This window comes from Geotrypetes seraphini, chromosome 1, assembly GCF_902459505.1.
Source record: "Geotrypetes seraphini chromosome 1, aGeoSer1.1, whole genome shotgun sequence".
In the NCBI taxonomy this organism is placed as follows: domain Eukaryota; kingdom Metazoa; phylum Chordata; class Amphibia; order Gymnophiona; family Dermophiidae; genus Geotrypetes; species Geotrypetes seraphini.
In genome coordinates, this window is record NC_047084.1 from 51,103,902 (window position 1) to 51,125,155 (window position 21,254).

Sequence of the window (21,254 nt, forward strand, 5' to 3'; positions counted from 1 at the left end):
GTAAGGCACAACCTCCCTTTTGATGACTTCTTCCACCTTAATAGCGTTATTGTTCTAACAGTTGGTTTTCTTCCTTCTTTGTAATAAGGGAAGATAAAAGCGTGTTTTGGCCTAAGAGGGTCCCAAAGTACAAGCTCTCTTCGGAATTGTCTCTCTTTTCTAGATCCACATCAGGCCAGTAATGAATGACCAACTGAACATCATACATATTATCGTCCGTACGGGAAACCAACTACAGTATTTATCCCACTGCAGGTATCGAACATATGGCGCTCTGCTTTATCCACGAGGCCCTGAGAAGAGCCCCACCCCTCCCTCATGACAGAGAGTTGGCCGGTTCCAGGCTATGTTGCGCCAACGCCTAAAGTCGCTGTCACTCAGGATGGGGGGGAGGGGCTGGAAAGGCGGAGCTTTCAGGTGCATGGAGTCATCGAGTAAGACGATTGGCCCAGTACGCGCCTGCGCAGTCTCCGTTCTCCCGTGTGACTGGGGGACCAGCCCAGTGCAGTCGGGACGGAAACGGGGGCGGAGGCGTGGAAGCGATGGAGTGATCTGTATTCCTATGGCAGCTCCCTGGGCTCTTGTGCCCCGCCCCTCCCGGCTACAACAAAACATGCTGAGCTCCTTGATCCTGAGCAGTGCTCAGTGACGGTGGTGCTTGCGAGTGGTAGCCGCCTCAGCCCAGCCTTTGTGCTCGTGCTGCCGGTGGCGTTGACAGGAGGTTGCCGCTGGAGGTCCTATCAGGCTCGCGCTGTCAAGGTCGAGCCGCCATTGCCTGGACTTTCCTAGAGGAATCTTTAAAGCAGATCAATAACTGCTGTCACCCTGCTTTATCCGGAATTTATTCTTAAAGTTCATTCTAAGCCTGTCCAGTGGCTTATTCCTACTTTTTTTTTCAGCGTAGACAGTGTGGTTGGCAGCCGTTCAGCTTTGGGGGGTTCATAAGATTCTTCAGCACCTAGACATCTCTCTGAAGAGAAGGCGGCAGAATGTTTGACAAGGGCAGGCTGCCTTTCGTGGCCCTGGATGTAGTCTGCGTCGTGCTGGGTATGTAGATCTTTAGCTCTGGGTGCTGGGTTGGCGTGTCTCGAGCTATCTTCTGACTACGGGATGGTAAAATGAGCAATACGAGAAGCACAGCTCTTAATCGCTTTTATAGTTCCGGCCGCTGGCTGAACGTTGCCTGTTTGTATTGCACGGTTTTCTTGCTTGATCCTTTGGAGCTGACGCCAGGTGTTAAAGCGAAGCGAGTTTCTTAGTGCCATCGTTTTTGTCATGAAAGCTGGGGGTTGGGAGGGGGGTATTTGAAATCAACCCATTAACTTTCTCAGTTTATGAGAGCTGGCATTGGCTACCTGATTTCATTAAAACTTGCTCGCAATAGTTAAGTGCTATGTGGCTGACCCATTAACCTGTGTGTGATAAGCAAGGACTAGTCACTTTGATTGACAACAGAAAAGCTTGTTATCAAATAGAAAGCAGATGTCAGGGTTTCTTTTCTCCACCTAGATGGGTTATATATAGCAAGCTATCCTCAGCGAATTGTGACAGCTGTTTGGTAGTAAGGACTCGGATGAGAACATGGTTAAAAGCCTGCATACAAAAAGTGTTTTGCCCACGTGAAACAACCTACACACTTTTTTAATGGGCCCTACCCAGGTTCATCTGTCCTTCTAATTTCATAGTTTGTACATGATAAAATTAGTCTGGATTACAGGGTGTTGAATTTGATGTAGGTCTTTCTGGGTGATGCAGGACCACACCTCAGTATCATGCTATGTGGGCGTTTTGGTTTTAAAAAAATCTGTTTTTAGAGGACTGCCCAAAGCATATTTAGGTCTCTGATTATTTTTTTGTTTTGTTTACCTTCCTACGATTTAGGTTGTGCAGTGAAAATTTGGTCTACCACAGTTGCCTAGAGATTTTACCTGTATCTCCCCTTTAGTGTAAATAAGTTGCCTACTCTAAATTAATTATTTGTCACTTTAAAATGCCAGTTACATCACTTCTGACACTTTTCAAAATGATTGGAGCACTGCACAGCACATTATCCCTCCTTGGATACAGTGAAGGAGCTTGTTTGATATTGGGGGTGCTCAGAGCTGGCACTTATACCTTCACCCATGATGCTTTCCAAAAAACTACACGCAGGCATAGTGACCCCCCTCTCTCCCCCACACAAATACATACTTTGGCAAGCTCACAAACTAAAGGGGGTAATTTTGTAAAGTGGGTGCCGAATTCATGCATAAATGACCAGAATATTGGTTTTCCAAAAATTCTTTTAGAACAAACAGTTAGTAATACAATGGTCCAAACTCTTATCTTTAGGTGAAAAATTAAAAAAAGGTTCAGAAGTGCAAGCATTTAACTTTTGCAGGCTGCTTATGAATCCATGACATGAAAAATGATCCATTCTCAGTATTTTGCATCTGCTACATCTGATTTGATTTATTGATTTTTATATACAGCCTAGTACCAAAAGTTTCAGAGCAGTTTACAGTGAAAGAATCAATACTAATACAATAAAACTTCAAATATAAATTTTCAACAAACTTGGGGAAAATATTTATAATGGTCCTCTTTCCCTAGGTACAATCGCATGTGTATAAATGCCAGTATTTTAGCAATGCATTATTCTGCAAGTACAGTGGTACCTTGGTTTGCAAGCATAATTCGTTCCAGAAGCATGCTCATAATCCAAACCGCTTATATATCAAAGCAAATTTCCCCATAGGAAATAATGGAAGCTCGGATGATTCGTTCCACATCCCAAAAACTTTAATAGAAAATACAGTACTGTACGTACTTATATTGTAAGATCTCACTCGTTTCGAACAGTCACTACACTGTGGGTGAATTGGGCGTGAAGTTTTTATTACGTTCACCCGCGCTCAGTGTGAGATGTGCGTATGTTGTGCGCGCTTGAACTGTGGGTGCATGTAGTATGTTGAGCTGCGATCAGTGATGCGACGCATATATATTGTGCGTATTTGGTGTGATGCACATATAGGTGCTCTTTTAGTGAGTTAAAATTTAAGAAACTGTTTTGCTCGTCTTGCAAAACACTCATAAACCACGTTACTCGCTATCCCAAGGTTTGACTGTATGTCCATATCATTTATAACATGAAATTTACAGGTGGATGCTCATAAGGTTAGAATCTGAACTATAAGAGGAGCAATGCTTTAAGGTTTGGATTTTATAAATGACGCTGCAATCTGCAGCCGCCCACAAAGGCGGTACCAATTACATGTCAATCATGTGATGGCACAGGTTATAGAATCGCAGCTATATCACAGAGAGGTGCCAGAAATATAGGCCAGGGTTTTCAAGGCCTACATTTCTGGCACCTATTTGTGATGAGAATCACAACTATAGAGGTGCCTGCCAATGCCCAAGAGTACTTCGGCATTAACCACACCTATTTTACCCTTAGATGCCAGTAGTTGCAGTTCTCTTAAAGCAAAAAAATTGTGGCACTGCTCATCAATATCTCCTTCCAGAACTGTAACACATCTATCACTAGCTCAAAGTTCCAGATATAGTTGTTTTAATAAATACCATAAATCTCTATGAAGAGACCTCAGCCCCACCACTCCACCGCTGTGAATTATTCTGATGCGGGAAGAATCACGCGGTGCATCTCATCATAGGTCTCGACATATTATATTTTTAAATTCTTTTGTTATGTAGCTTTAAATATCTTTAAATAGTATAGAAAATACTTTAGTGTTAATATAAACCACTTATCTCAGCCAGCCTTGACACGGGGTCTATACTATTTAAAGGTATTTAAAGCTACGTAACAAAAGAATTAAAAAATATAATATGTCGAGACCTATGATGAGATGCACCGCGTGATTCTTCCCGCATCAGAATAATTCACAGCGGTGGAGTGGTGGGGCTGAGGTCTCTTCATAGAGATTTATGGTATTTATTAAAACAACTATATCTGGAACTTTGAGCTAGTAGTAGTTGCAGTTCTGGCACCATTTTTGGAGGAGCTTCTTTCATTTTTTTTTTTTAATGAGATTTTAATTGCTTTTAAACAACACGATCAATTTATTGTGTTGATTAAAGGCAACTAAACCAATTAAAACTGGCACCTAACTAGCAGTGCCATTTATAGAATTTGGGCCTAAGTGCCAATCTCCAGATTCTAGTTGTAAGTATGTATACTAGCACTATGCCTTGTGTAAGTACTTGTTCCTAAATCTAGTTATGCTAGCATTCCATAAAAGAAAGTAGTTGCTTCCTTTCCTTTATAGAATCACTCTTGAAATGGGTATCCAAGTTGATTCTGGGAAAGGTGGATTAAAACAATGTCTCTATAAAATTCATCCATTTATTTATTTTAGTATTTATATACTAAAATGGTTTGCATTCAGGTACTCAAGCATTTTTCCCTATCTGTCCCGGTGGGCTCACAATCTACCTAATGAACCTGGGACAATGAGGGATTAAGTGACCTGCCCAGGGTCACTAATATGTTCATTTGTCCTTTGGCCCGATGAAGGGAGTGTGCCTCAGAGCAGGCCATGTCTACTCTACATTATTTCAGCTATGCACAGATTCATACATAGCCTCTATGACTTAAAGACTTAGAAGAAATAAGCTATATCCATTCAGGCATTGTTTGTTAGTTTTAGGCGGTCTAGAAATAAATAAACAAAGCGGTTAACAATTGAAAAACATTCCTCAATTGAAATGCATACCTCACAACTTAAATGGCCAATATCTTTCATTATAATCAAGTGGACTTGGCCTGCTTTTGTTCTCTGAAGCTCATATTTATTAGAAAAATAGTTATTTAGTATACCATACTTTTATACAGCCTTCTCAAACTGACACAGATGTTCAAAGTGGTTCATGATGTATTTGTGTTAATCTAAAACGTTTTCTGTAGATCTGTCTCCTGCTTTTTGCTAAGTAGGAAAGGAATGTGTGTTTTAGGTATGAAAGCTAAATTTGTTGAAAGAAAATCAGCAAAACAGTTGAATAGGGACACTACATAATGGCGGTCAGATACTCCAGCTTATAAACTGGATCCTGTGGTAGACAGCAAACCTGGGGAGCCCCTCATTAGTTGGAGTACGAAATGTTGTAATGTACAAACCACTAGGCTTGCTCTGTTCCTTTAAATCTGTAGCAGACCTTGCCTGAGGAAAGATCTTAACAGTATGAGAAGTTTCAGTGTTCAAACACTACTTTCTGCCCACCTTTTATTTACTTTGCTGAAATAGTCAATATGTGCTATCCATGAACAAAACAACAAAGAAAGAGGCAAGGGGGGATGTCTTTTCAATCAAAAAAGTCTTTATTTAGAAAGAGTTCTAAATAAAGGCTTTTTGGCTGAAAAGACATCCCCCTTGCCTTTTTTTGTTGTTTTCTTTATATCCCAAGGCAAGGGTTCTTCTGTTTGCCTGCTTGCTCTATCCATGAACACAACAGTTACAGGCTTGTCAAAAGTGCACATCTATTTGTGGGTGCCTTGATGCAACTTTATACTAGTATTCTATACTTAGGTATAAGAATAGACTCACAGTCCATAGAAAGTAGGCGTCTAAATTTCGGTGATCTGTTACTGATCTGCCTCCATACTGTTGAATGTACTTTAGTAAAAGGGGCCCTAAGACGGCAGTTGTAAATATGGGTATAATTCAGGGCCATAGTGAGCTATGTGTGGGCAGTGTGGCCATGGCTCCAAAATTGAGTCCTGTCCATTGCTTTCCCTGCTTGGCTGTGATTCAGTGGGTGAGGTAGGAACTCAAGGGTTCGTGTCGCACAGGGCATGTTTCTAGCTCAGGACATAACTGGTTTAATTGCAAGCAAAGGCAACCAAACTGGAAAATAAATCTTAACCAGTTTCTTTATTAGCCCGTTGCATAGCTGGTCATATTTCCAGTTCTAGCGCTCCTAATATTGGCATAAAGCATGTATAGCATTAGATAAAAAGCTTAAAATGTCACTTCAAATTAGGAGAATATTTTTCTATGTTAAGACTGATTCTAGAAACATGAAGGCAGACAAAGGCCAAATGCCCATCCAGTTTGTCCAGCCACAGCATCCACGATCTCCTCCTCTCCCTAAGAGATCCCATGTGCCTGTTCCATGCTTTCTTGAATTCAGACAGTCTTTGTCTCCACCACCTCTGCCGGGAGACTATTCCATGCATCTTCCACCCTTTCTGTAAAAAAGTATTTCCTTAGATTACTCCTGAGCCTATCACCCTTTAACTTCATCTTATGCCCTCTCATTCTGGAGCTTCCTTTCAAATGAGACTCACCTCATGTACATTTATGCTACGCATTTTAAACATCTCTTTCATATCTCCCCTCTCCCACCTTTCTTCCAAAGTATACATATGAAGATCTTTAAGTCTGTCATAAGGCGTATGGGGACAAAAACCACCAACCATTTTAGTAGCCTTGCTCTTGACCAACATCATCCTGTTTATATATTTTTGAAGGTGCAGTTTCTAGAATTGTGCACAATATTCTAAATGAGGTCTCACCAGAGTCTTATACCTCCTTTTTCCTATTGGTCATACCTCTCCTTATGTTGTGCCATCAGTTCTTAAACTAGGGATTCCCAAATTCTTGGTCATGACCCCATTGGGTTCCATAACCTGTGTTTGGGTTCATGACCTGTATGAGTGAACAGACATGTCGTCATTGGCCCATGAATCTGGGGTTCACACATTTTTCTGTGGTTGCAAAAATGGGGTTGTGACTACGAAGTTTGATAAACATTGCTTTAAGCACTCTATTAGAGGAAAAGAATATAAATGCCGAAGATATGTTAGATATGGAGGTTTCTTCACAGCAGCTTGTTTTTCAGTTTGGCTCTAAACATTTGGGTTATGATTTCTGCCTCTCTTTAACCTGAGTTAAGACAGCTGGGCAGCCTCTCCTGGTTTTTAATTTTATATTTTTCCAGTGAGTGGAAGGCACTGCAGCTAGAAGGTAACAGCTCCATAAATTATCCAGTTATGATATAGGTTTTGAAACAGAACTGTGGCTTATGGACTCATGTTGGTGATGGGTAAAAACTGACCTGATATCACAATTTCTGTGACATCCCAATAGTACTAAAAGCTATGTGAAACCCCCCCCCAAAAACAAAACCCTACAGTCTACCAAAACTGAATACATTCATTCTCTGCATTTGCTTTACCTGACATTTAGGTCAGAGCTAGTCAGGTTTCTTATTAAATGACTTTGCCTTCTCAATTACTGCTGCATGCAACTTAATTGTTCTCAGGCAGTGAGCAGATAGTTTTGAGGCCAGTGTTTGAATGATGTCCTGAGTTGAGAGAGCATATATCCTTGCAGTCTAGGCTCATAGAGCAGTGAGGAAGAGGTTAAAATCCTGGATCCTTACGATGCCGCAGGGTCATTGCATTTCCCATCATGTGATTCTTGCATTGTCCAAAAAAGGTTTCTAAATATCAAATTTTATAAAGGAAGTTCTGTAAAATCTTCCAGACATGTCTGTGCAGATCTGACTAATGTATAGTATATAGTGTATTTAGTAAGTTAGATTAGTTTGTAGCTATCTTGATGAAAATATTTCCTATAGTTTAGCACTTCTTGTTGTTAGGTGCCATTGACTCATGTTTGAGTCCTAGCGACTTGAATTCCGAATCTAAAAAGAAATTAGTTTTGTTCTAGTCCAGAAAGGACCTCCATGTCATCCCCATGGTCACCCTCTTCGCCTGGTTCCTTCGATCTTCCCAAACATGATGTCCTTCTGCAGTGATCTCTCTCTTCTGATGATGTGACCAAAATAAGACAGTTGTAACTTCATCATTTGGGCTTCAAGTGACATAGTCAGTTTGATCTCTTCCAGAATCGATTTGTTAGTTCTTCTGGCAGTCCACGGCACGCATAAAATTCTTTTCCAGCACCAAAGCTCAAACGAGGCAATCTTCTTTCTGTCTAGTTTCTGTAGTGTCCAGCTTTTGTTTCTGTAACTGACCGCTGAGAAAATGTGTGTGGACCAGTCTGATCTTTGTTTGGAATGTTGCCTCCTTGCCTTTGAATACTTTGTCGAGAGCCTTCGCTGAAGAGCGACCAAGTGCTATTCTGTGGAGTTTAGCATCTAGGGTCTTTTTTTATCAAGCCATGGTAGTGAGTGCTGCAAGGCAAATGCACTGAAGTCCATTTAATCCCTATGGATTTTGGTGCATTTACCATGCCAGCCCGCGATGTTGAGCTTGATAAAAGAGGCCCTTAGTAAGAAGCATATAATCTGTCTCTGTCACTTATCTAGGTCATTTTTATAAAGTTTTTTTGTATGTAAAGCATATTTTACACTTGGGAAAATGGCTGTTTATAAATTTGCCTGAGGGTACTTTAACATGGGTCATGGGTTTGTGTGAAGGCGGGGCAGTGTTGTATATTTTATTTAATAGATGCATATATTGCAAGTACACTTTTGGAGCAAGTGTAAATTGGGTGAATGTTTATGAGCTAGTGAGTGTCACAGTGAAGCCTTTTAATTTTTTTTTTTAGTATTTATACACTACTAAGCCTAAGCGGTTTACATTCAGGTACTCAAAATCTCCCTATCTGTCTTGCCTTAGCTCCCTAAGGTTGTGGGTTCGAATCCCGCACTGCTCCTTGTGACCCTGGGCAAGTCACTTAATCCCCATTGCCCCAGGTGCATTAGATAGAGTGGGAGCCCATCGGGACAGTTAGGAAAAATGCTTGAATACCTGAATAATTTGTAATCCACATAGAATTGTAGGATACTTTCTGACTAACCTTGGAGCGGCTGGGGCACGGGCAGTGTGTCTAGGAAGGAATACATGGATAGGAGTCCATCGCAGGGGAGGAGACATAGACATCTTGGGACTGTTAGCCCTTTTTCTGGAAACGTCATCCCTCCTCCTAAACTTACTTGCTCCACTTCATCAATGACACTGAAACCGTGGATTGAAGACAAAGTTTTCTTTTTCTTTTTCTTTCCAGCTTATGATTTATCTGTAATCTTATCTATTGTTTTGCCTTTTGTCTTTGTTTTGTTCTATTTCTATCATTTAAATTACTCCAGAATTCTACTGTTCAACGGTTCCCTTCTTCTGCATATATTTCTTTCCCTCCTTTCTTCTACCTTCCAAAATATCTAGATCAATGCTGTCTTGTTAAAATGTTTATTTTTATTTTATTTTTCCTCTATCTCTACTTCTCACTTCTCTATTACCCTCCAGGTACTTTAGTAAGATTGTGAGCCTTCGGGACAGTAAGGGAATTTTTCAAGTACCTTTCTTATTTTTAATCCTAATGTATATTTTCTGTAAACCGCTTAGAACCTAACGGATGTAGCGGTATATAAGAAATACATTACATTACATTACTAACATTTTCTTATAAGGATACATAGGGTTTTTTTTTTTCTGTCTATCTTATAAAGGACCTATCTCTGAGAATTTTTAGATGTCCTGTGTATATGATTACCCTCCCTCTTTAATGAATTATGAATTAAAATTTGTTTTGTGTGTGTACCCTTATTAAACATAATTTTAATAGGAACCTACCGTGCAAGAAGCTAAAATCAAACATAGCCAAAATAAAATTAAAAACCTGACAGACAAAAATACATCTAATCAACTATTTTACCTAATACTAATAAATGCACATTAAGGACAAATATGCATGATTTTGTCAATTTTGCACATTTGGCAAAAATAAAAAAATAAAAAAAGAAGCAAAAACAAACCATGCATTAGTCCTTTTACAAGCTAGTAACTACCTCTCTAAGGGGCCCTTTTACGTAAAGCTTAGCATGCGCTAATGAACATCAGTGTACATATTGATAAAAGGATATGCGGTTTTTAGAGAGTGCATTTAGCTCTAGTAAAAGGGTCTCTAAGTGTCATAAAACGTATGCACAAGGCAGAAAGAAACCAGTATAAAGTGAGGTATTTCATCCAATTGCTCTCTTCCAACAAGTCCCCACTTTTTTAGCTGCACTGTTCCATACGAAGTGAAGATTTCTCAGCACCATGGCAGCAATAGTACCACAAGACTACGGTACTTCTAGAACTCATGGCAGCTATTTTCTATCAGAAGCCATGAGGGGCAGGAGCCAGTGGGGTTTATTCCTGCCCTGACCATCACTGGACCACCAGGCCTCTTCAAGTAGGCCTGGGGGGCCTACGGTGATTTGGGGGGAGTGGGAGGGTGATTTAAATTTCCTTATTGTTCAAACTAATCTCTCAAGTGATGTTCTTCTGTGTCTTCCTTAATTCCTCCAACAAAAATTTTCTTAACTGTCAGATGTGCCCCAGGTCTTTGGGAGTCCTCTCTGGAAACTGCTCGCTTTGGTTCAGCCACTCTGCCATCAACTCTGTGTGGCCTAGCGTTCATACAAGCATCAACTTCTTCCACTGTAGAATAAGTAACAAATTCGAACCCTCTTGAGCGTTTCATTGCCACACAATCTGTAAGCAAACCCCATTGTTCAAAATGGCCACGAAGACTTTCGTCTGTAGTCTCAAAACTCAACCCGCCAATGAAGAGCTTATGCAGCTGTTCAGGCTCTTTCGGTGACTCAGACATGATCGCAAACCACGATCCTCGCTCTCTGACCAAAGTACTGATCAAAGTAATGTCTAGGGGCAGGATGGGGGATTGGTGTGATATCAGGAGGAGGACATGTGAGCTCTTATGTTCAGCACAGGCCCCATAAGTGTCTTATGCTGGTCCCAGGATCCGCATAAGTTCAAGTTCAAGTTTATTTATTCTTAATGAATCGCCTATTTTAAATCACTAAGCGATGTACAAAGCCTTAATACATACAGATTGATACCTTAACACATACAAATTAAATGTTATTGACAATATAAAGTAAAATTTTCTTAAATACTAAACATACTTGATTACATACGTATATTAAAATGTTAGTTAGGGTATAGAGACATACTTGAATTGTGAGGATAAATAGGAAAGAAATTACAATAGTTGGATAGGAAAGGAAGAGTAACAACAAAGGAAAAAACAAATAGGAGGGCGAGAGTTAGATATGTAAATGTCAAGACCAACTATCGGGGCCTAATTTACGCTGTTTTTTACAAAGCTGTGGTAGAGGTCTATCGTGGGCCAGTAAGCTAAATGCTGTGATGCTCGTAGAATTCCTCTGAGTGTCAGAGCATTTACTTTTCCAACCAGTGGTAGAAACCTCTACCGTAGCTTGTTAAAGGAGCCCTTAGCTGGCAGCGATCAGCATTTAAAAAAATGCTGACTGCTGCTGGCCAAATATTGACCAGAACATTTTTGCCAAGCTGTTAGTTGGGCACAGAACAACATTCCAGTTCATACACTGATCTTCTTTTTTATTTTTTTGGTTGGGACCTGTTCTGTATTTCAATTTGTAGACTCATTTTATGTTTCAAGTTTTATTAGGATTTTATATACCGCCTATCAAGGTTATCTAAGCGGTTTTTACAATCAGTACTCAAGCATTTTCCCTCTCTGTCCCGGTGGGCTCACAATCTATCTAATGTTCCTGGGGCTATGGAGGATTAAGTGACTTGCCCAGGGTCACAAGGATTAGCGCAGGATTTGAACCCACAACCCCAGGGTGCTGAGGCTGTAGATCCAACCACCGCGCCACACACTCCTCAATGCTCCTTATGCTCACAAGAAAAGATTGGCATTAAATCCTCTGAACTAACCCTTCTATGCCTCCTCAGTCCTGGTAGTAAATTTCTCTTTTTTTTTCCTATTACTAGGGAACAAAAATATTCTATAATTGCGATAATATATTAAATAACTACATATATGTCTCATGACATGTTGCTCACTTTAAAATCCGCTGTGTGCTTCTGTTCATTGCAGCAGAATAACTGATGGTTTTGTTACTCATTTTCAATATTTGTTTATTTAAGTTTATCTACTGCCTACATACTAGACGGTTTACAGAATTAAAGCATACATAAAATCAACACCAAAATATAAAGAAATTAAAATCTTCTTCACTAGAATCAAACGGATAGTACATCACAAAAATGCTTTAACAAACAACTGAATTTTTAGCTGTTTTCTGGTAACCATGCACTCTACCTGTGGTAGCTTTCTGCATTGGCTCTCAAGTTATAAGTTAGTTGTTGGACTAAGGGGGTCTTTTACTAAGGTGCTAGCCGATTTACCACATGCTAATTCGTCCATAGAATATAATGGAAAACTATACCCTGAATATGTATACCCTAGAGGAAAGGAGAGACAGGGGAGATATGATTCAGACGTTCAAATACTTGAAGGGTATTAACGTAGAACAACATCTTTTCCAGAGAAAGGAAAATGGTAAAACCAGAGGACATAATTTGAGGTTGAGGGGTGGTAGATTCAGGGGCAATATTAGGAAATTCTATTTTACGGAGAGGATGATGGATGCCTGGAATGCGCTCCCGAGAGAGGTGGTGGAGAGTAAAACTGTGACTGAGTTCAAAGAAGCGTGGGATGAACACAGAGGATTTAGAATCAGAAAATAATATTAAATATTGAACTAAGGCCAGTACTGGGCATACTTGATTGGTCTGTATCTGTATATGGCCGTTTGGTGGAGGATAGGCTGGGGAGGGCTTCAATGGCTGGGAGGGTGTAGATGGGCTGGAGTAAGTCTGAACAGAGATTTCGGCATTTGGAACCCAAGCACAGTACCGGGTAAAGCTTTGAATTCTTGCCCAGAAATAGCTAAGAAGAAAAAATTTAAAAATTTAAATTGAATCAGGTTAGGCAGACTGGATGGACCATTCGGGTCTTTATCTGCCGTCATCTACTATGTTACTATGTTACTAGGCTATTCACAAAAATATAATGCTCTCTTCCCCCCTATATTCAACCTCCAACCCCATTATGCTGTTCCTTTCTTACATTAAGCTCTTGTAAACCATGCCAAGCTCTATAATTATGGAGAGAATGCGGTATATAAACTTAAGGTTTAGTTTAGTGTAATGGGCGCTAAATCGGCTGGCATACCTTAGTAAAAGACCCCCATAATTTCTGAATAATACTTGGTACAACAGGCACTGTGTTTCAGTGAACTCAATGAAATATGGGAAGTAACTAATTCTGTACTTTCCATATTGATCATAGTCTGGAAAACCTGACCAACCATGATTGAACTGAGGAAGAGATGAGTAAAGCACAAAGCTAAACATGGTTTTTTCATATAATTTATATTCTGCATATCCTACAATTCTATGCGGGTTACAAATTATTCAGGTACTCAAGCATTTTTCCCTAACTGTCCCGAGTGATTCCCACTCTATCTGATGTACTTGGGGCAATGGGGATTAAGTGACTTGCCTAGGGTCACAAGGAGCAGTGCGGGATTTGAACCCACAACCTCAGGGTGCTGAGACTGTAGCTCTAACCACTGCACCACACACTCCATGCGTTAATCTTACTCTGTGCTTTTATCACTGATGACTAAATTCCCGCTGAGCATTATTAAGACTGTGCTGATCTATTCCCCCCACCCTCTAATCAGTTTTCTGAACTTCATTTCCTCCTTCCTTGTCCTCATTTGGTGCTCTGCATTTTCTCCTGCAGGCCCTTTAGTCCCTAATCTCCTCCTGGCCATCTATTCATTGTTCTAATCTAGTGTTTCTCAGCTTGGTCCAGTCAGATTTTCACAAGGAATATGCATGAAAGAAATTTGCCTATAATGGAGGCAGTGTATGCAAATCCAAGTTTATGCATATTCATTGTAGATATCCTGAAATCCTGACTGGCAAGGAGGCACTCCAGGACCGAGTTGAGAAACACTGTTCTAATCTAATCATCCTAGTTCTCCCTGCGCAGTAATTTTTTAGATAATTGATGATCTAACCAAGTTTATGAATCTTTGTTTGCTTATTCCTATACATGGATATCTTGAAAATTAAATTTATTTTTGTGCTGTAATTACATCCGATGTTCTTTCACAGCCACTAGATTACAAATAACTGTACCATGACTTACTTCACCCTAATTTCACAAAGATCAGCAGGGGAGTGGAGAGATTGACTCACTAGTTAAATAAAGCAGTCAGTTTTTCTTTTTTTTTCTGTTCATCTGCTTTAAAGAGGTTAAAAGAAAACTAAAACATTGCTTAAAACCATTTTTTGACATGTCAGTTTTCTCTTGCTCCCTTTGAGTTTCCTGTTCAGCTAGAACCAGTTTCTATTGCAGGATGGCTGCACAATCTTCATGTACAAGCCTTTAGGGCTACTCTTTGTTTGTATTTATATTCCTATCCAATTATTTTTGCTTGGCTTTTGCAGTGACTGTCACTGGTTGTGGCTGTGCCCTGCAACTTTTTCTGGGAGCTCAATTCTAGGTTTTTAGAGTGGCCAGTAAGTGTTGCCAAAGTTCAATGGCTGAGACTTATCTACCTTTAGGTACTGTTTACCATATATACTCGAATATAAACCGAGATTTTTAGGCAAAAAAAATGGGAGTCTCGGTTTATATTCAAGCTAACCCCATACTGCACCCACCGCGGGCCTCCAGTATTGCCCTGGTGGTCCAGTGGTGCGAGGAGCCGAAACTGCTGTCAATCCCTCCCTCCTGGTGCCTTTGTGTAACTAGCCTTCCCTCTCCTCCCGGTGCCTTTGCAGGTCTACCTTAGGCACTCGATTGTGAAGCAGAGCAGGAGCGATTTCTTTATGCTCCTGCCCGCAGCAAACTTCATGAAACTCGCAGTCTCACAAAGTTTGCCTGGGATCTCATGGCAGTCAGTTTTTCACTATGGAGACTGCTGGGCAGGAGTGTAAAGGGATTGCTCATTTCTGGACCACTGGGGACCTAAGGTAGACCTGCAGGGGGACCGAGAAGGAGGGATTGATGGCAGGTCTGGTTCCCTGCTCCATTGGACCACCAGGGCAGTACTGCAGGCCCACAGTGATTTTGGGAGCAGGGACCATTCCAGGAAGGGGGGAGGACTGGCTGGCTGCAGATCCAGCAGACAGGACACCAGGGAAGGGAGGGGGGTCATTTCTGCCCTGTACCGGTACTTGAATATAAAACCATCGGTTTATATTCGAGTCAACCTTTTTTCCTCCTCCTTTTTGGGGGGGAAAGGTTACCTTGGTTTATATTCGAGTATATACGGTAATTGAGATTAGAGAATGACGCAGGGATGGGTACCCATGGTTAACTGTGGGTCTGGGACAGCCATGGGAATGGGATGGGGACAAAACCTATAGGGATAGAGCCCTCGGGAACAGGGACAAACTTTGTCCCCATTTCATTCTGGAAGCTTTTTAGAGAGGTTAACTAGGGGCCGAAATAACCAGGAAACTGAAATACAGACTGTATATTATGATAGTACTATGGGTATAAATCTCTCTATTTATATTTCTGTATTCCCAAAGAAATCCAAACTCAAAAACCCTGTGCCCATAGGATTACTAACAAGCAAATAGACCAGACTCGGTGTTAGCAAAATAGAGAATTTATTTATATTGCAAATGGCAAATAATAATAAATGCCGTAGGTATGAGACAGTCTAGTACTTGGGCTAGAATAAATAAGGAATACAATCGCTCACTATTGTTGTGGAATGTTTGTAAAGCAAACACAAATTTTACCTACAGGCTAATAACTGGGCCCCCTAACTATTCCCACCATTATACAGAAACGCTGTTAATGACCTGTGCATGCAGGGAATGTCCTTCCTCACCAGCTCGGGCTCTGGCATGGATACAGGGACGCTGCCCAACACAGTCTGTGTGGGGGAGATACCTCTTGGGCAGCAGGAATTCCACAGGTGTGCGGGAGGAAGCCCATCACTGGAACAGCTGTAGCCTGGGTCTGGCACTCTCTCCAGGCCTCTGTCACTGTTAACCATGGGACACCATCCCCGTGTCCTTCTTTAAGAAGAGAGGGAAGAATCAGAGTATGAATGGGTACAGTCACTAACCATCAAGCCTTGCAAAAAAAATGCTGGTGTAGAAGGACTGAGGTTGAAAGAGACACTAAAGATTGACATGGGATGGTTTCCCATGGGGGACAGGGATGGGGACAAATTCTGTCGCTGTGTCATTCTCTAGGAAGCTCAGGCATAACATTGCAAGCTGGGCTCAGGATGAGAAATCAGCTGCATACCCTCTTTTTAGAGACCGATAGCCAGGAACCACCAATATGGTGGCCAGGAATCATGAGCCCTCTTGTGAGTTCATTCTTATAGTCTTTTGGACTTGGTTCCTATCTGGGAAGATGATGTTTTCCACACCTCCTGTTCCGATGTATTGACCTGAGCATCTCCAGATATTTCTTTTAGATATCGGGGAAATTCCAAGAACCCTGGCTGCTCCTGAGGTCTCCAGAATATTTGGGCTTTAAGTTGTCTAAAAGAGCCATCGTACTCTAAATAAGGCTTCAAGCTGGAACATGTGATAACAAGTTGTAGTTGCTTCAGTACATCACTGAGAAGACACTGAAGGAGCAGAAGTAGGCCAGAGGTTTCTCCTGCTTCAGGCACAGTCTCTGAACTAGCAGGTGAAAGGTATTCAAAAATTTAGGTGCAGGCCTAACTCTTAAATTCTCTAAAAACTTGAGATTAGTATCAATATGTAAAAAATCTTAGACAATTGGAAACTGAATGATCTTTATATACTTGAATTTAAGCTGAGATTTTTGGGACAAAAATATGGCCCAAAAATTGGGGTCTTGGCTTATATTCGGGACTACACCCACCCGCACCCCTCCCATACCTTTTGCCGGCCTCCACCGGGCCTGTCATAAGACCTGGTGGTCCAGCGATGGGCTGGGACAGGAAGGATCCCTCCTGTCTGGCTGACTGTGACAATTTTTACCTCCCTCCTGCCTCCCCTGCATACTTTTCAATTTTCTGGTGGTCCAGTGGTAAACGGGGGGCAGGAGCGATCTTTTTGCCTCATGCAGAGCCGCTAGCTGAATAGCTGCCGCAAAGGACATTAGAGAGAAGGCTTCCAGGTCAGCTGTAGGCTGTGAAGAAAAGTGTGGCTGGGAGGAGGGAGGCATGAATTTGGGACACAGAACAGAGGGAAGGGAAGGATGACGAGGAGTGTGTTGGGACACAGAAGTGAGGAAGAGGGTTGTGTTTGGACATGGGAGAGAGGGAGCACAAACTTTGGACAAAGGATGGAAGGAAGGAGAGGGAGCATGAACTTGGGGGCATGGGATGGAAGAATAGAGGGAGTGGGGGAAAGATGCTGAGGTGGGGGAGGGAATAGAAAGGGAGAACTGTTGGACATGGGAGAGTGAAAGGGAAAGAGATGGGAGAACATGAACTTGGGACATAGGATGGAAGAATGGAGGGAGTGAGGGAAAGAATAAAAAGGAGTATCTGAGGGAAAGAAAGATGGTGCACATGGGAAAATGAAGAAAGAGGAGAATTATTAGGCATAGAGTAGGAGAGAAATATTGGACATGGTGGTAGGAGGTACAGATGCATGGGGAAGAGAGAGATGAGGTAGAAATGTGGAGAGGGAACAATGGGATGAATAAAGAATGAAAGTAAGTGTAAACCTATTTCTATTTAAACTATAGTACATTATTTTGAGGACTGTTCCTTTAATGTTTTAATAGACTGTGAACTGTACATGAGAACATACAAACATCATAAATACACACAGATTGCCATATGATCCGATTTTCAAACAAATTCAACTTAAGAACGATTTTAAAATTGGAACTCATTCTTAACCCGGGGATTGCCTGTATTATTTTGGCCTCTTCTAGCTTTCTCTAGAGCAACTGGAGCTTCCTCTATTGGTTCTTCTGCCACATCATCTAAATCTCCCTGTTCCACTTCAAGCACAGATCTCGCCATCATTCCTTTCTCTTCTGCTGTTCTTTTTTTCACTCTTCATCTTTGCTTTTTCTTTATCCTTCTTCCTTTTTGCCAGCCTTTCCTTCTGTTCTTGTCTTCTGGTCTCAGCGAGGTTGACTGCTCCAGTCCGATGAGGTACAACATTCCCAACTTTCTGTCTTTGACCTTTTTATGAAGGTTAACTCAATTACAGGAATCTTCTCTGTGCTGCAGTCACAACATAGGTGTATTCTACTGACACAAGCACAATTGCAACTCTTTATTTCATACTTGCAGTTAAGTATGGCCATCAGTGTGTTGAGCTTCTTCATAAATCTGTCTTTCTCCTCCAGCTTTGCTCTACCCACAGAAACTTTGCTGGCTTGTTCCTATGTGGATTTCAACTTTGCTTTAATCCTATCATGGCTGTTTATAATAGGACCATGGGATTTTGGATTTGCTTTGAGTTTGTACCACTGAGCAAGTAATCCAGTTGTTAGGTCATTGACCACCAGCTCATCAGTGCTGTAATTTTGTATGTCTTGATCATTGATGTCTCACAAATACAACCCATAGTTAATGGGATCCCTGACAGCTGGTAGTTCAGCTGTAGGAAGTTCTCTACCTGATCCCACCAAATGAGACCAAACTTGCGGGACATTTTCAATATTGGATTATCACTATGACAACGCTATGTTGAAAACCTGTGCATGAGAAAATAAAACTAATACGCTGGTGTCAATATGGTTAAATAAGTAAGATTAATTGAGGCACAAAAAGCATTAATATGCAATGTAAACACATAAAAACTATTATCAGAGCACTTATATATTTCAGTTATTTGTGTATTTTTGCATAATTTCATAGAAATTCCAGGTAGGCAATTAACATATTACACAAAATTTAAAGCTAGTTGTTGATTTTTCACATGAAAGTGTACCATTTTTTCATGAGTACTTTTAAAAATTATGACATCTCCAAATTTGACACATCCTATTATCTCGAGGTCTGTTTTTTTTTTCTTTTCTTTTCTTTAGCTGCCATTTTAGAGAAACCACCAAAGGGATCCCTTTCCTTCACACCGTATGACACACAGATAGCTAATTAGACTCTGATGATACAGCTGCAAATTAGGAAAATGGAGAGCTGCATACTACACAGAGCTCTCGGTCTGTAGGGACATAGATGAGGTAATGAGCCACCCCATAGGAAATAAAGGCCATTCTATTCTTTGAAAGTGCATTTTAGGAATTAGTAGTAGCAGAATTCCAGCACCTCTGGTTTAAAATACTTGTGTTGCATTAAAAAATAATCAGTTTGCCCTTCTAACAAACCTCTTCTTTTACTAACCCCCTCTTCTACGAAACCGCGCTAGTGGTTTTTAGCTCAGAAAGCCACGCTGAATGGCCCGCACTGCTCCTGATGCTCATAGGAACTCTATGAGTGTTGGGAGCAGTGCTCTCTGTGCTAAAATCCGCTAGCACCTTTTGTGGAAGAGGGGGTAAATCGTGATAGAAATTTCTACCATGGCCCAGACCGCTAAATGGTCCGATGCTGTTTTGACGCTCATAGAATTCGGAGCATTTAGTGGCCTGGGCCATGGTAGAAACCTCTCTATCGTGGCTTAGTAAAAGAGGGCCAAATTTTGGTGCTGCCATATTTTTTTTTCTTGGAAGGTTTTGAAAGCTTCTTCTATTTAGCTAGTGCTGTTGAATGAAGTAATTCTGTGCTGATTTGTCAAGAATCTGAGCAGGCATTTTAAATGTAATAACAGCCGGTATAAAAGAGATGCATCAGTAGAAAAAAATGTACAGTTATTTCAAAGAACTCCCTAAAATATTGGACATCTTTTGGATAAAAATTTAAGGGAGTCTTTTACTAAGCTGCGTGCCCTCTTGTGGATCTTTCCCATGTGCTAAGGCTATGTTTACCACAGTTGCCTTTTTCTTTTTTTTTTTTTTACCATTAATGGCTATGTGCTTAATGATGTCATTAGTGTGCAACTATTTAAAAAAATTACCTCAGGAGCACTTAACTATCTCCTATTTTGTAGATGGTAAAGGCTCTTGTATTGTCTGTGAGCTCACCAGTTAGCTTGGTATTAATTTGTTTGTGCAGGAACGCCCACTCTCTGCACCAGCACACCCTCTCAAACCCCCCCCCCCCCCAAGAAAAAAAACAACCCAACAAAAAACCCTAGCATGTGTTTAGCTTATGCACATTCCAAAACCACTGCATGATATACATTAGAGAATGACACGGGGGACAAATTTGTCCCCGTCTCCGCAGGAACTCAATTTCCCCGTCCCGTCCCTGTGAGTTTTGTTGCTGTCCAGTCCCTGCCCCAATCCTGTAAGTTCGGCCTTAACCGCACAAGCCTTGAACACTTATGATTTTAAAGTGTTTGAGGCTTGTGCTGATGAGGACAGAGCTTGCAGGAATGGGGCAGGACAGGAAAAGAAATCGCTGGGACAGGATGGGAAAAGGAGTTCCCACGGGGACGGGGGAAAATCTGTCCCCGTGTCATTCTCCAATACACATCTCACAGTAATAATAATAATAATAATAATAATTTTATTTCTTATATACCGCCAAAGCCATGGTAGTTCGAGGCGGTTTACAATAAGAGGAGCTGGACAGTCAGCGATATAGTTACAATATAGAATCAATGAATACAAGTACAGTGGTACCTTGGATTACGAGCATAATCCGTTCCAGGAGCATGCTCGTAATCCAAAATGCTCGTTTATCAAAGCAAAGTTCCCCATAGAAAATAGTGGCAACACCGAAGATTCATTCCAGAACCCGGGGTCTGTACCTGTCGGGTTCCGGGTGCTGCAGCGTCGTCTCCTCTGTCTGCCTCCTCCGTCCGTCATCCGAAGAAGAACCTCACAGTGCCACTTCGGGAGGGATGCCTCTAATGTCCGCCAGCCGCCGGAGAACCCCGCAGTGCCGCTTCAGAGGGATGCCTCCTCCATCTATCGGCCAGCCCTCCACGTCGGATGCCCCCTGCATACTGGAGAGCCCCCCCACCTGAGCGCCGCCCCACCTGCACGCCACACACAACGCCAATGATTGACACTGTGCACGTCACATGCAACGCGCAGGCGGGACGACATCCGGCTACGCAGGCCCAGACAAAGGTTCTCCAACCTGCAGAAGGCACCCGACGTGGAAGGCTGGCCGGAAGACGGAAGAGGAATCCCCCGAAGCGGCGCTTCCTGGACTGTAAGTGCTCGTTTATCGGGGCAGTGCTTGGTTTGCAAGTCAAAAGTTTGCCGAGTGTTTTTGCTCGTCTTGCAAAACACTCGCAAACCGGGTTACTTGCAAACTGAGGTTCCACTGTACATTGAATGCAAGTACAAATAAGAAAAGCTGGATAGTCAGCAACGTAGCAATGAATTCAGTATACAGAATATGAGGGATAATGAACAACAAATTCTTAGGTGACAAATCGGTTGAACAGT

At 41.5% G+C, this 21,254-nt stretch overlaps 1 protein-coding gene across 3 annotated transcripts in view; it reads left to right on the plus strand.

The window, feature by feature from the left end:
* The first annotated feature begins 488 nt into the window (after window positions 1-488).
* The window catches only part of PLPP1 (phospholipid phosphatase 1), a 213,155-nt gene continuing 192,389 nt past the window's right edge, over window positions 489-21,254 (plus strand). The window contains exon 1 of one of the 3 annotated variants that reach the window (XM_033931282.1): window positions 489-1,047. In XM_033931282.1, coding sequence (XP_033787173.1) covers window positions 990-1,047 — 58 coding nt within the window. In that variant the 5' untranslated portion in view covers window positions 489-989. The remainder of the gene's footprint in view (window positions 1,048-21,254) is intronic. The other 2 variants (XM_033931266.1, XM_033931273.1) reach the window with 2 other exon arrangements.